At 31.4% G+C, this 13,624-nt stretch overlaps 3 protein-coding genes and 1 long non-coding RNA gene across 4 annotated transcripts; 2 read left to right on the top strand and 2 right to left on the bottom strand.

Annotated features, from left to right (window-relative positions):
• Nucleotides 1-25: 25 nt before the first annotated feature.
• Nucleotides 26-2,297, bottom strand: LOC128392899 (calcium-binding mitochondrial carrier protein SCaMC-2-A-like). The gene is made up of 4 exons (XM_053352991.1): nucleotides 1,913-2,297; nucleotides 1,130-1,408; nucleotides 601-934; nucleotides 26-305 (listed from the first exon to the last, which is right to left on the bottom strand). Exons 1-3 carry the CDS (start codon nucleotides 2,162-2,164, stop codon nucleotides 617-619), a joined length of 849 nt encoding a protein of 282 aa, XP_053208966.1. The 5' UTR covers nucleotides 2,165-2,297; the 3' UTR covers nucleotides 26-305; nucleotides 601-616.
• A 92-nt stretch (nucleotides 2,298-2,389) lies between these two features.
• Nucleotides 2,390-3,790, top strand: LOC128392882 (uncharacterized). Its single transcript, XR_008326048.1, has 2 exons — nucleotides 2,390-3,123; nucleotides 3,323-3,790. It is a non-coding gene; the product is annotated as an uncharacterized LOC128392882 (long non-coding RNA).
• Nucleotides 3,791-4,089: 299 nt separating this feature from the next.
• On the bottom strand, nucleotides 4,090-6,089 carry LOC128392763 (GATA zinc finger domain-containing protein 14-like). Its single transcript, XM_053352842.1, has one exon. It carries the CDS (start codon nucleotides 6,087-6,089, stop codon nucleotides 4,203-4,205), a length of 1,887 nt encoding a protein of 628 aa, XP_053208817.1. The 3' UTR covers nucleotides 4,090-4,202.
• A 4,585-nt stretch (nucleotides 6,090-10,674) lies between these two features.
• LOC128392786 (CCR4-NOT transcription complex subunit 11-like) lies at nucleotides 10,675-12,957 on the top strand. The gene is made up of 2 exons (XM_053352863.1): nucleotides 10,675-11,180; nucleotides 11,282-12,957. Exons 1-2 carry the CDS (start codon nucleotides 10,872-10,874, stop codon nucleotides 12,041-12,043), a joined length of 1,071 nt encoding a protein of 356 aa, XP_053208838.1. The 5' UTR covers nucleotides 10,675-10,871; the 3' UTR covers nucleotides 12,044-12,957.
• The last annotated feature ends 667 nt before the right edge of the window (nucleotides 12,958-13,624 follow it).

Below are 13,624 nucleotides of genomic sequence, written 5' to 3'. Positions count from 1 at the left end.
AAAGATATTCGGACAATTGAGACAATCATCTTTAGAAAAGCTCAGAAAACATATCGCTTTATTTCACAAGAAAGACTTTTCATCTCATTTTACTTGTCCCTCAATTCACAGGATGAGGAAAAACCTGTAGAAATATTTACATTTAATTAATCAACTTAATTCGTTGGTCATCTGTATAATTTAGATTCGCACCTCTTGCTTGTTTCATTTGAAATCCATTGTGGAGGAAAACGAAAGTAAGAGAAAAAGGAAACAATATAAAGGTGAATAAATTAACAGCAAAATGGAAAAAGATGTCAAAGGTCCTGATAGGAGAAAGAGAGAGAGAGTGAGAGAGAAATTACATGAAAGAGAAAAAAAGAAAATGAAAAAAAGACTGAAAAAAATGTGCGAGAAAAAGAGTAATGTGAATACGAGGTAAATCCCTGGCCCATAAAATTGAAAATTAGATGATGTTGATTGTTGGTGGTTCTTGTTGTTGGCTCATGTGAAATCGAGATGAGGAACAGTTTTTTTGGATGATCTTAGTTATTTAAGCATTTTAAATATACATAATAATAAATCTCTGGGTGTTTTTGTTGTGAAATGAAATGTTGATACCTATGACTAAGTGTCGTCAAGACATTTCAGCTCCGAGTAGAATACGTGTAAATTCATAAATAAAGTAATTAATGCTAACTGCTGGAGTACATTTGAGAAAATTGGGTAATATTCCTCGATATAATCCAAAGTAACCTTCCTCGGCGATGATTTTCTTGAATACCATTAAAATAGGTAAAACTGAATCAGATGTTTGAGCTTGTAAACGAGTTCTTATTAGTGTTAATGGGTAGACGATGCAAACACCCGTTATATTACTGACAGTCCCACAGACAAGATAAAGTCCTAATGGTGGGTTCCCTGGATGTCTTTGAATGTACATTCTTTTCAAGGTCTATATATAAGAGAAAGAAAATATTGATAATAATTAAACATGAAAGAACAATAATAATAAAAAAAAATATAATCGATTTATATTGTTGAACAAAAATTATGAAGCAATTTTATGTTTCTCTTTTCATTTTAACTGAGAGATTGATGAATTGCCTCGATAATCATAATAATGATGATGGTGATGATTAAAACGAACCTCATAAGTGGCTAAATCTATTCCAGCGTAAGGTATGATCCCAAGAAGATTGGCAATATAACCTTTATAGAAAGCACGAACTCCTTCAGTTGTGTAAATCTTAACTATGGCATCCCAAAGGCCTTTATATTGTCCAGTTTTACGAAGACAGAAACGAGTTTTTAAAACCTCCATCGGGTATATCACAGTCTGAGAAAAAGATCCAGCAATGGACCCGGAAATGAATCTCTCTATAAAGCCAAGTTCAGTTTTCATCTGATCATGCATGAGAAGTTTAATCTAAAGAGAATGAAGGAAAAAAAAAGAAAACAGAAAGATGATGATTCAGATTAGTCATTGATTTTTGATCAAGGTAAGATATTAGACTAGGAATAAAACAGAAAAGGCAAAAGTATACACATATTAACAAGGAAAAAGATATGAAAGCGAGAGAGAGAAAAGAGAAATAGAGTATTTAAAGAGACATGATGATGATTGCGAAAGAGGTGAGAATGAAAAATAAGAAGGCAAAATTTCAAGGTTAACAAGATGAATAACTTTTCAGACACTTTTCAGACCGGTTCATGGTGATGAACCCGGTAGTTAACACACATAGAGAGGAAACGAAAACACAATGTGAAGAGCAATTTTTGAGTGGAGATAATGAAAGAGAGACAAAAAAATACAGCGACAAACAGAAATGAAAATCTCTATTCAACACAATCCAAATACAGAATACAAGGTGTACAGAGGAAGAAGAAGAAAAAGAAATGGATTAACAGTTGGATTAACAAATGATGTTACCTGATCATGGAAAGTAAATTTCAAGGCATTTTCTGGAGCTACTTTCATCACATTTATACCATTTCCCATCCAGAACGATTTAACACCCCCCTCTTTAATCATATAATAATAACAACCTCTTATACTGACTAATTGAGCCCCTTGGACCTGTAAGAGAACCTTAATTCTGTCTAATGGAGCGGTTACCGTTCTCGAAACACCACCAGCAAATGCACCAGCGATAACGTGTTTCCACCAATTTGAATTATCCATTAGGCTTAATTACCTTAAACTGTATACACTCAGTTTAATTAAACACAATTAAAAGGTTATAACTAATTGTTAATGAGAGAAAATAACAAAATTGCTTCATGTAAACAAAAAAATTTTTAGAGAAAAAAAATCAACTTCAATTATCAACATTTCCACCAGAGGTCATCATAATCACTTTCGATTTCAACTCCATCTGTTGTTGAATTGTTGCGAAAATTAATTGTTTATCTTGTTCCAATGATCAAATTGACACCAATATTATGACAGTGCGACAGTTACTTTAGTTGTTTTCTCGTTACTCTTAAAACTGAGACTCTTATTGCGTCGTAATAACTACAACCACCTCTCATCTAAGGTTAGTATCACATAATACATCTTACTAATTTTCGCTCTCTCTCTATTTCTTCCCATGATTTAAAATAGCTTGATTGAAAAAAATTCTGATTTAAAATAACAATATTTAAAATTCTAATATTTAAAATTACAATATGTATGTAAAAAAAAAAGAAAGGAACCAAACAAACAAAAAACTAAACAAAAGGATTGTCACCATTAGATGCATCCAACCAAATGAAGGACAAGCCAATGAAGCCACCAAATTATTCAATCACTGTTTAAATTGTATTTGAAAATTCATGTAAACTGGGCGGTTAGCTCAGGGCCTTAGGGCAGTTGGACTAAGTCCAATGGAAATGTATAAAGCATTAACCTCGGGGGTAGGTGTAATAAAATGTAACTTAAGGAGAAAGATTAACTTTTTTCGCTCCTAATAATTTTTAATTTAATTAACTTTACTTGTGAATTTAAAATTAAATTTTGTGTTATTATTGTTAATCTCATCACAAGGATCAAGTTGATACCAAAATTATGATAGTTCAACAGTTACTTTAGTTGTTCTTGTTACTCTTAAAACTGATGCTTTTATTTATTTAATAACTTCAACCATTTTAGTTTTCTTGGTAAGTTTGATTGATAACCTAACAAAGAAACCAAAAACCACACTCAAAGCCTCAGATGCCTTTCAAATTTAAACTTATCAAATACAAACCTAAAAATAAAAACACAATCACTGTACAAAACTGAGCGCTTAACTTGATACAAATTTGAAATTTCTCTTCTCTAATTTTATTTTCTCTTTTTCATGACGAACCTAATGAGTTAAACTTTTTTGGACCTGATCTTGGCCTTCGTCTCAACCTACTGATGCCTATTTCATATTCAAATTTAAACAATCTCACTGTTCAAAAACCAAGCTGATGAATCCAAGACAACAAGACACTTACGATTGGAGGACTGGTATTTAATGAATGAAGAAAATATTGTAAACAAACTAAAGATTTTCAATGAAATTGTAAAAATACTACAAGCAAAAATTGTAAGAACTGAGCGTTTAGCTCAGTGCCCACAAGGGCCACCCTCTCGGGTGCTAAATGCCTAATGAATTACCTCCGACCTTGGGAGGATAGTAAATTGTAATCAATCAACAATTGAATGAAAAATATTTACAATTATACAATTGATACTTATTTAGTAGTCAATTATAATAATCGTAAGTGAAAATATTTCAAGTTCAATTTTTTAATTTTCTAAAAACGATTAACCAATAAAACAATTGGACCGATTTAATTGTGATAATCAGGCCAATAGAATGAAAAATTTAATGATCATTGAAATAATTAAATAAATAAATTTTTATTACCAATTAATAAATAAAGTTTATATAAATATAAAAAAAGAAATAAATAATAGTACAATTAAATTAAAGGGTTAATTGTTTATAAATAACTTTTTCCAATCAATAAATTACTTTAAACAAAAAAGTTAATTTGAAATTAACAAATGAAAAAGATGAAAAATAATTTACTCAAAGTAAATGATTAAGTTTAAAGAAACAATTGTTTACCTGATTAGTTGATTTTCTTTGTGATTGGCACACGTTATAAATATATTGATAAATTATAATTTCTTACACCTCAAAATTAGTATTGAGGGTTAATTGTTACATTGATTGTGATTGAGAAGGTTAATCGGTAAACAATTAGTTCCAATTTTCATTTGACTGACTACTTAGATCATTCTGTTGATTAGGAGGGATTATTTTCTCATCTGAACCATTTGATTCGTGAAGAGAATTAGGTTCAAGTGTAGTTCGATGGTCACTTTGTGGACTGGACGTTTGGTCAGTCGCTGGATTATTAGAACTAGAATTAGAATCAGAATAATAAGTCAATTCTTTATCATTCTGAGAATTTACTGAGAAATTATCGTTTTGATTAGAGGGAATTCCCTGAGTAGTAGTTGGACTATTGGTCGTGGTGGAAACAGTTTCGACGAACGGACTGATTCCTTGAGATTCTTGCGGCGATAATTGATTACTCGAAGTACTTTTTTGGCCTTGTAAAGGGGTTTGTTTGTCGTTCGATGGACTTTGAGTGCTAATTGTCCCTTCGTCGGCTAATGAATTGATTCCTGAATTAACTGGAGTATTTTCAGAGTTAGTAACAGTTTCAGTGAACGCGATCATCCCTTCATTTTGATTGGTTCCTTGTTGATCATTGTTTGGGTTTTCTTGATTATTTGATGAACTTGAAGTGTTTTCAGTGAATGAGCTCATTCCATTATCATGAGATGTTTCACCATGAGATTCAGAGGATTGTCTATTTGGAATCGATGAGTCTTGATGTTGTCCAGATGAAATCGACTGATCATTTGACTGACCATTAGATGAACCTTGATTAGAAGTATCGGAAAAATGAGAAACTCCTTGATTGTTGTTAACTTGATGATGATCATGAGAAGAATCTTGATTAGCTGACCCATGGTCACTTGGATTATCATTTTTTCCAGAATTTGATCCACTAAACGGTGACAATTCTTGATCATTCGGAGTACCATTGTGAGTGGGAATATTATGATTATCACTTGATGAATCGTGTTGATCTGTTGATGTTGGATTATTATTATTGTTTTGGTTACCAGAATTTGAACCCGAGAATGAGGACAGTTCTTGATCATTGGAAACTCCATGTTCATTGGGAACATTTTGTTGTTGATCAAATGATGAACCATGAGCACTTTGAGTATTTTGAGTATTAAAATTTGATCCTCCAAATGAACTTTGATCATCGGAACCTCCATGATTTCCAGGAATTCCATGATCTCCGGAGGAATCAACATTTTGCTCTTGAGAAACTAACTGCTGATCAGTTCCATGATTTGAGTTACCATAATCACCGTTAGCATTGTTATTCACGTTACTATTGTGGTCACTTTGAGCTCCATTAAATCCTAATAGTCCATCACCTTGATCATTAGCACTTTGATCATTACCATGAATAGAATCAGAATTGGAAAGTTCTGATTCACCTTCCATACCTGAGTTATCACTTTGATCGGTCTCCGATTGATAAGCTGAATCCTGATTACCTGCGAGGTCAAAATCACCTTGACCATCATCATCAGAATACCCACCGTGCATGGAACCTCCTTTCATCTTTTTTTCTTTTTCTTTTTCTTTTTTCTCTTTTTTCGACATTTTCTTAGCCTTTTTCATCATTTTCTTCATCTTCTTTTCATCTTTCTTTTTCTTTTCCTTCATTTTCTTTTCTTTTTCTTTATGTTTCTCCTCACCATGTTCATAATGTTCACCATGTTCTTTCTTCTTCTTCTTTGCAATCAATGCTCCCGCTAATCCACCAGTTAATCCGCTAGCAAGTCCACCAACTAATCCACTCGCCAGTCCACCCACAATTCCGGCAACAGCACCAATCGCACCCACCGGGTCACGAACGGGAATAGGTAATGGTAAAGGCACCGGCAGTGGCACCGGCAGGGGAACTGGCAGTGGAATAGGTATTGGTAAACGAATGGGAATTGGAATCGGAATACTTTGACTTAGAATGATGATCATGGAAAGAAAAAGCATAAAATAACATAATTAACTAAAGAGAAAGAGAAAATCATAATTAGTTAATTGTAATGGAAAAATGAAATCGAAATGTCCAATCATTCGAGAAAAACTAATTGTAACAATAATTTAATTCCAATGGTAGATTGATTTTTTATCCAATGGTTTTTCATTTACTTACACTTAGTCTCATTTTCACAGAAATTAATTAACACAATCAACTAACACAAGTTAAAATAAATAAATTAAATTAAATTTGACTTAAAAAAAATAATGTTAACAGAGTTGATTTGATTGCTCAAATTGGGAATGAATTGATTAGTTGATCAATCGAAACAATTTATATAGTTTCTCATTCTGTCATTCGTGAGTCTTACAATTAACTATTAATTGTCAATGGGAGAGAGAGAGAGATAGAGATAATTAAATCATTAAAATGAACAGAAAAACAATCACAATTAAATAATCATATTTACTAAAATCTAAATCATTTCAATTGGATTAATCTCTATAAATAAAAGTGAAACAATTAAATATTAAGCGTTGTTGATATTGATTAAGGTGATAATGGTTAATTGTTTGGGAGGGAATGAAACAAATCAATTTACTAATGATCTTTAAGATTGAAACAAACAGAATTAAAATTGATTAATCGTTAATTTGTAAACAAGATCATTAGTAATATTTAGTTACTTATTTAATGATTGTTTAAATTGTAGTAATTGAGTTAACGATGTCATTACCAATTACCAATTAATTAATCAGATTGAGATTTAACAGTGATAATGATTGATAGTGTTACAATTAAACATCAACAAATTGTTTACAATTAAACCTTTGAAAATATAAATATCATTAATAAAAAAAAATAGTAAATTAATTGTTCAAATGTTAATTACCTTTGATTAATTGTATATATAAATCAAATGATAATCAATTGTTTTGATCATCACAATTAGTCAAGTCTTTCAACTTTGACTTTAATTGTTTCATTTCATATGAACTTATCTTTAAACTTTCCATAAATTAATCACCAATTGATAAGCAATTGATTAATTAGGAAAATCAAATGAAAATAATTCATAATCACAATTAAATTAAACCGATTGTTCAACCAGTTGCTCCTTTCGCCATCTATTGTTAACCTAAATACATTAAAAAAAAATTAATATCCATTCAAGATTCAGTCTAATGAACAAAATAATAACAAAAAATGAATCAAACTCTTCTGGTGCAAATGAAAGTGTTAATAACAATGTACTTAACAATTTGACCAGTGGTGTTGATAGTATTTCTGGTTTTCTTATTAATATAACTTTACACAATTTCAACAACATTGGTTTGACTGGATCATCTTTATCATCTTCCTCATCCACTGGAAGTATACTCAATATTAGCAATATATAAGATAAATCGTGTTATTCAGCTCTAGTGTAAGAAAGTAGAGAGGGTAATTGTGAAAATGCCACCGAGAAAACAAGTAAGGGAGGTCAGAGTTTTTCAGTTCCGATTCTGTACAATTTCCAGCATCGAAGTTAAGCAAATAGGGCAATGATAACTGGCAATCGTAGATTGATCTTATTCTTGGTTGTTGGTCAATATTTTCCTAAGAATACGTTTCATCATATCGATATATTTGGATATTCTCCTCATGAACAAATTTTTGATATTAAAGAAATTTTTGGCCATTAAAGAAAACATTGATTCCAATTGCAAGTGTAAACAATGTTAATTCATCTTCTTGTGATGTAAATTGTGCTTCTGCCCGGATTAAATCAGATGCAACAACATCAACAATTAAAGTTAATTGTGGTCGTCTTTCAATTAATAATGATAATAATTCTAAAAGTTTGACCAATGGTCATCATCATGGTAACGTTAATGTGATTAATTCATTGAAACATGTTCCAAGTTTACCGTTTCCATTTCGTTCATCTAATAATCAACAATTGGTTAAGATTGCTGATCCATCAACTGATTTTGGGTTAAAAGGGCTTCTCTCATTATTGAACTTGCAAATGATTTCATCACCAAATGAGACTCGAAAAGTTTTAAATTTAAATTCATCTTCGAAAGGTGAACCGTTTGTCCAACTTCGTGAGCTTCTCAGACGAGATCCGGATCCTGACACCGGACATGAAAAAAACCGGAAACAGAAACGATGAAATGATAAGTAATCAGGAAAATGGTGAGATTGAAAATGAATTTGACCAAAATAAATCAAATGAAGCATGATAATGTTAATGATGAGGATGACCGTATGGATGATAGAGAGGATGAGAAAGAGATGGAAAGTAAAATGATGATGTAAAAGGAAGATGATAAACAAGAGGAATTTGATTTTTGAAGAGGAAGAGGTTGGAGATGAAAGATTAAGTAGTGCAGGGGAATATGCTGATGCGGATGAAAAGGAAGTAGAAGAAGATGGTAAGTTTATTATGTTTGAAGGAAATGATAATAATAAAGGTAAAGGTCAAGAGATGGAAAACACTGACTATTTATCATTCGAAGAGTTATATGTGATTGCGAGATTAAAGCGTGTGACATATTATAACTATATTCTCTATCTCCTTAATTGGGGCAAAATTAAATTGTGAAATTGAAGAATCTGTGACATTATAGAGGCGGAGATTAGAGAGGTGTTACTCTGGCTGTATTAATCGTAATTAGATTAATCAGAGAGTCAGAAATTATGAATCAAATGAAATTGTTGTTCACTTGATTAAACTGAATCAATTAGAGGATTGAACTTTCTCAATACATGTATATTTTTTGGTTCAATTCAAACAATTAAAAATTTAACCCATCTATGGTAAATTAATAAAAATCTTAATTTGCAAATTTTATTTATCTAGAACTTTATATTTTTCTATTCTTTTCCATTAGAAAATTTCCAGTTCTTTTGTAAGTTGACCATTGAATGTTTCAAGTGATCCATTTCGTAATATCACACTCTTTCGCTATTTCTATCTATTTTATAGATCACAATAATTGTTGATCTCTTGTCAAATGATGACAGTCATCATTATTATTGTTTGCTGTTCTTTTTACAAAATCAACCCATCGACCCATGTGTAAGTCTAATTAAATCAAAAGGAAATGAACGAAATACTCGTCAAATTTGAGTAATGTGCCTTTTCCCCCTGTTATTCGCTTTCTCTTTCTCTCTCTTTCTATACACTTTATAACATCAATACAGTCACACCTCTCTAATGCTACACCAATCGGTACCAAAAAACTTGGCACATGCAGAAGGGTGCGATTAGAGAGGTGACTGTATTTTGTGTAACTACCAACTATTACTTTTATTGCTATCATTTCTTTCTGCCAAATGTGGTCCAATGCTAACTGTTCCAATGATAGAACATTACTTCCGTCAGGTTAGGAAAAATTCACCAGTTACTGTTTTTTGTTGATCTTATTAATCCATTTTCTATTTTAAATCCTCTTGATCAGCTCCATTCATCTAAAAAAATCAAGATCCATTTTTAAATAAATATGCTGGTGAAAGTGTAACATTAAAGTGTCGGTCCAATGGTAACCCTTGTCTGGTAATTATCTGGTTCAAAGATGATCGAAAGTTACATGGAAGTTATATGAATTCAATGTAAGTTTAATATTTTTATTACCTCTGATGAGTTCCAAATGTCTAATTGGAATTTTCAAATTTACATTTCTTTAGACCAACAAAACAAAGAGACTAAAAATTGTGCCTATTGAAAAATGCTCGGCAAAATGAGATGAATTCCTTAAAATTAAAGTAAAAATTTAGCGTTCCCCAGTGCTAGCAATTACTTACTATCGAAAGCTACAAGCACAATCAAGATAATTTTCAATGCCTTAAATTTTCAATTAAAGGCAACCATGAGAAGCCATTTATAATTCCTGGATTTGATTTAATTATTAAAGAAAACCTACCCATGCCAATGACTGATGACCAAAAGGTGTAGGATTCAAACCAAAATGTCAAAGGAAAACCCCGAAACCTATTGGGATTTCGGAACTTGACCTGATTAATGGTGAACAATCTTATGATCACAACTCAGACGTTTTGCCTGAAAAGCTAACTAAAATTGATTAGCGACTGACTGGCTGAACTTATTGACTTTATCCAAAAATTATAATTAAGATTCACATTCTAATCGATCACAATCGATGAAAAATTCATTCATGTATTTACATGTATTTTCCCATTGAAAAAAGCAAAAAAAGCCAAAAATTTTTTTGAGAATTCAATTGTTTTCTATAGAAAAATTGATGAATGAAAGAGGAAATTAAATTTCGACGCGCTCATGTTTGGACCTCCGTATTTTTTAATCTTAATCATCATGAAATTGAATTTTTCAACAATTGTAGTCAGATAGTGAATCTTAATTATTACGGTCAAACGAAGCCATCAAGTCTAGTCAATGAGACGCTACTTAATTTTAAAAAATTAGTCCAAAACATTACCAGTCATACCTTACTAACTCTTTCGATTCACTCTTTTCAAATTTCGCGGCAAATATTCTCTAAGCTCCTCCCTTTTCTCTTTCTCCGGTTAACCCAACTAGTAATCGATCTTTTTTTAAATCGATTTGCTATCGGTGATTTTTTTTCTTGTTTGTTTATTTATTTTTCTTCATTGAAATTTTTTGTTTTCTTTTATTTTGATTGTGTGTTAATTAATATTTATATTTATTAAGTTGTATTTTCTTTTCTTCTTTTCTTTAATTTTCTTTCTTCACTTTTTCGCTGTGTGTGTTTGAATGTGTGATTGTTGAATCTTTTGTTTTGTTTTCTGCTTCTTTTTGGTTCATTATGTCTGATATTTATTTTAATCTTAGTGAACTTCTCAATTCTTTAACCGATAAAGAAGGTGAGATTCCTTTTACTAACAATAAAGCTGGAGTATCAGTTATTATTCCTGATCCTGATACACAAAATTATACCTTTGTTGAGGATAAATATGGCGGAGATAAAAAGTCAACCTCTTCCAAGATTGAAAAGGATGTACAAGCCACTCGAAAAGTATTAGAGTCTCTCCTGTTGGGAGAAAATTTAACCGAACAATATTTCAAACCAGAAATGGTTCGATTACCTCCACCATTACATGTCGCTGAAGATGAGGTAAAAATAGTAATAACCCCATCTCTATTTCATTCCCATTCTATAAATGTCTCTATAAATGTGACTTTTTTCATTAATTCATTTCAATTCATCTCTTTCAGCTTGCATGGCTTTTCCCTTCAGAATTGGATGATTTCAAAATGGTCTGGGATCCAACTGTGTCTTCTCGTGTCTCTGGAGTATCAGAAGCTAAAACTCTAATGTCCAGAGCCTTTGAATCAACTTTAACTGTTGACCAACAGAAAACTTTACTCCAAGAGATTGAAAAAGATCATACATTAATCTACCATGTTGGATTAACACCAGCCAAGTTACCTGAATTAGTTGAAAATAATCCACTAATTGCTATTGAGGTTCTATTAACACTTATGCCATCTAATCAAATTTCTGAATATCTATCGGTTCTTGTCAACATGGAGATGTCCGTTCACTCAATGGAAGTTGTAAATAGATTAACCACCGTTGTTGAACTTCCCCCAGAATTTGTCCATCTTTACATTACTAATTGCATACAAACCTGTGAACGAATCAAAGATAAATGTATGCAAAATCGTTTAGTCCGATTGGCCTGCGTCTTTCTTCAATCACTAATTCGCAACAAGATAATCAAGATTCAAGATGTTTTCCTAGAAGTTCAAGCTTTTTGTATTGAATTTAGTAAAATCCGAGAGGCAGCAGCTCTATTCAGATTACTCAAGCAACTTGATTTATGTGAACAGGAAAACTCACCACCATCAACCACCACAACCAATTCATCATCTTCATTCAACATTGTGACAACATCCAATAGCAATAACAACACAGGCACATCTTCACAATCATCTTCACCCTCATCATCTCAACAACAATCACCACAAGCCTAAACAATTAACTTGGTTTCTTTTTTTTTGCCTGTTTACTGGAAATGGTTTCCTTTTTTTTTCTCTCTCTCTCTCTCTCACTATTTTTTTCTTTCTCTTTCTCTCTGTCTATCTCTCTAACCACACTTCTTATAGACCTGAAGCATTTTTTTCCTACATGAAGACTATTTTCATTTATTAATTACTTGTAATTAGAAACAAATGGAAATCAACATGATAGTAATATCAGCAATATAACTGTTCCATTTAAAAGAAAAGCCAAATCAAACCGATCATCGATCCATCACCACTAAGATGTAATTGTCTCTTCATCCCTATCAACCCTTACAAGGATAAAAACAGCTGATTAAACCTGATAGAGTGTAAATTACAAATCAAAACAAAACACCGACCCAATGGTCAACACCAATGAATTTTTCACCATCAACCGGCGATGAAATGAGTTAACCAATTGACTTGATTGCTCTTAATTTCACTTATGACCTGATAAACTCAACAACCTGATGGAAACCTTTCAAACGACAAACTTTTTTATACCTGATTAATTTTTGCTAAGACGATGCGACTGTTGTTGTTGTTTTTTCTCAGGCTTCCTTTTTGATATCTATCAAAATCTATTGATAAAATTTGCATATTGTTTATTGATACGAACGCAATGAAAAGGTTGCAATCAACGTTAATTAATCAATGGAGAAAAACAAAATGTCAACTTTATGTACATATAAGAAACTCAGTTGAAACAAACTTGTAAAGTTAAAGTTTGATCGTAAAGTTTGATTGTACAGAATTTACATCAATCAATTATAATTGATTGTAAATCAATGGTGGTTTGGGAATATTGTAACTGTTAATTGTAATCATGGTGGTTGATGATATTGTTTATCGGTTGATTAAATTAAAACATATTTTCTTGTTTACATTAATCTGTAAGCTTAAATGTTGCAATTTCCATCTCATGTCAATAAGAACCATATGTTCCTATGGTAATATTAATCCATTAATGAAACCTTATTTATCAAGATGATAAAGATGAAAATGGATTAACATTAATTTTGTTGTTTTCTAATAATCATCTTCACAATTTGATTATACTGGTATTTGTAAAGTCATTGGTGTAAATTGTGATGAAATTAATAGTTACCCAATCAAGGTAACAAATCTAACTGAATCCCATATAAACGATACCATGATGATGATTAGATAGAAACAATAATATTAAAGCTTAATTGCTTGTTAATTGTTTGAAACTTTTCTTTTGCAAACCATCATCAAGATTTATCTTCATCAATCATCATAAAATAAACTGTAAACAAAAAGCAATGTAAATGATTAGTGTATTAGGGTACAATTAATGTGGTTGTTAGAGAAATTGAAAGATTAAAGGTGAAGAGAGAGAGAGAGAGAGAGAGAGAGAGAGAGAGAGAGAGAGAGAGAGAGAGAGAGAGAGATGATAACGATGATGATAAGAATGAGATGAAGAAAAAACAAATATCATTGCAGGTAAATCGGTGAATTTGATAACAATTTGAATGATCATGGTGATAAATTGAATTTTCTTTAGACAATTGAATCAACTTTTTGTTT

Source organism: Panonychus citri, unplaced genomic scaffold, assembly GCF_014898815.1.
Source record: "Panonychus citri isolate SS breed McGregor unplaced genomic scaffold, ASM1489881v1 Contig00137, whole genome shotgun sequence".
Taxonomy (NCBI): Eukaryota; Metazoa; Arthropoda; class Arachnida; order Trombidiformes; family Tetranychidae; genus Panonychus; species Panonychus citri.
Note: the sequence above shows the minus strand (reverse complement) of the source record. Positions and strands in the feature narration are given on the sequence as shown.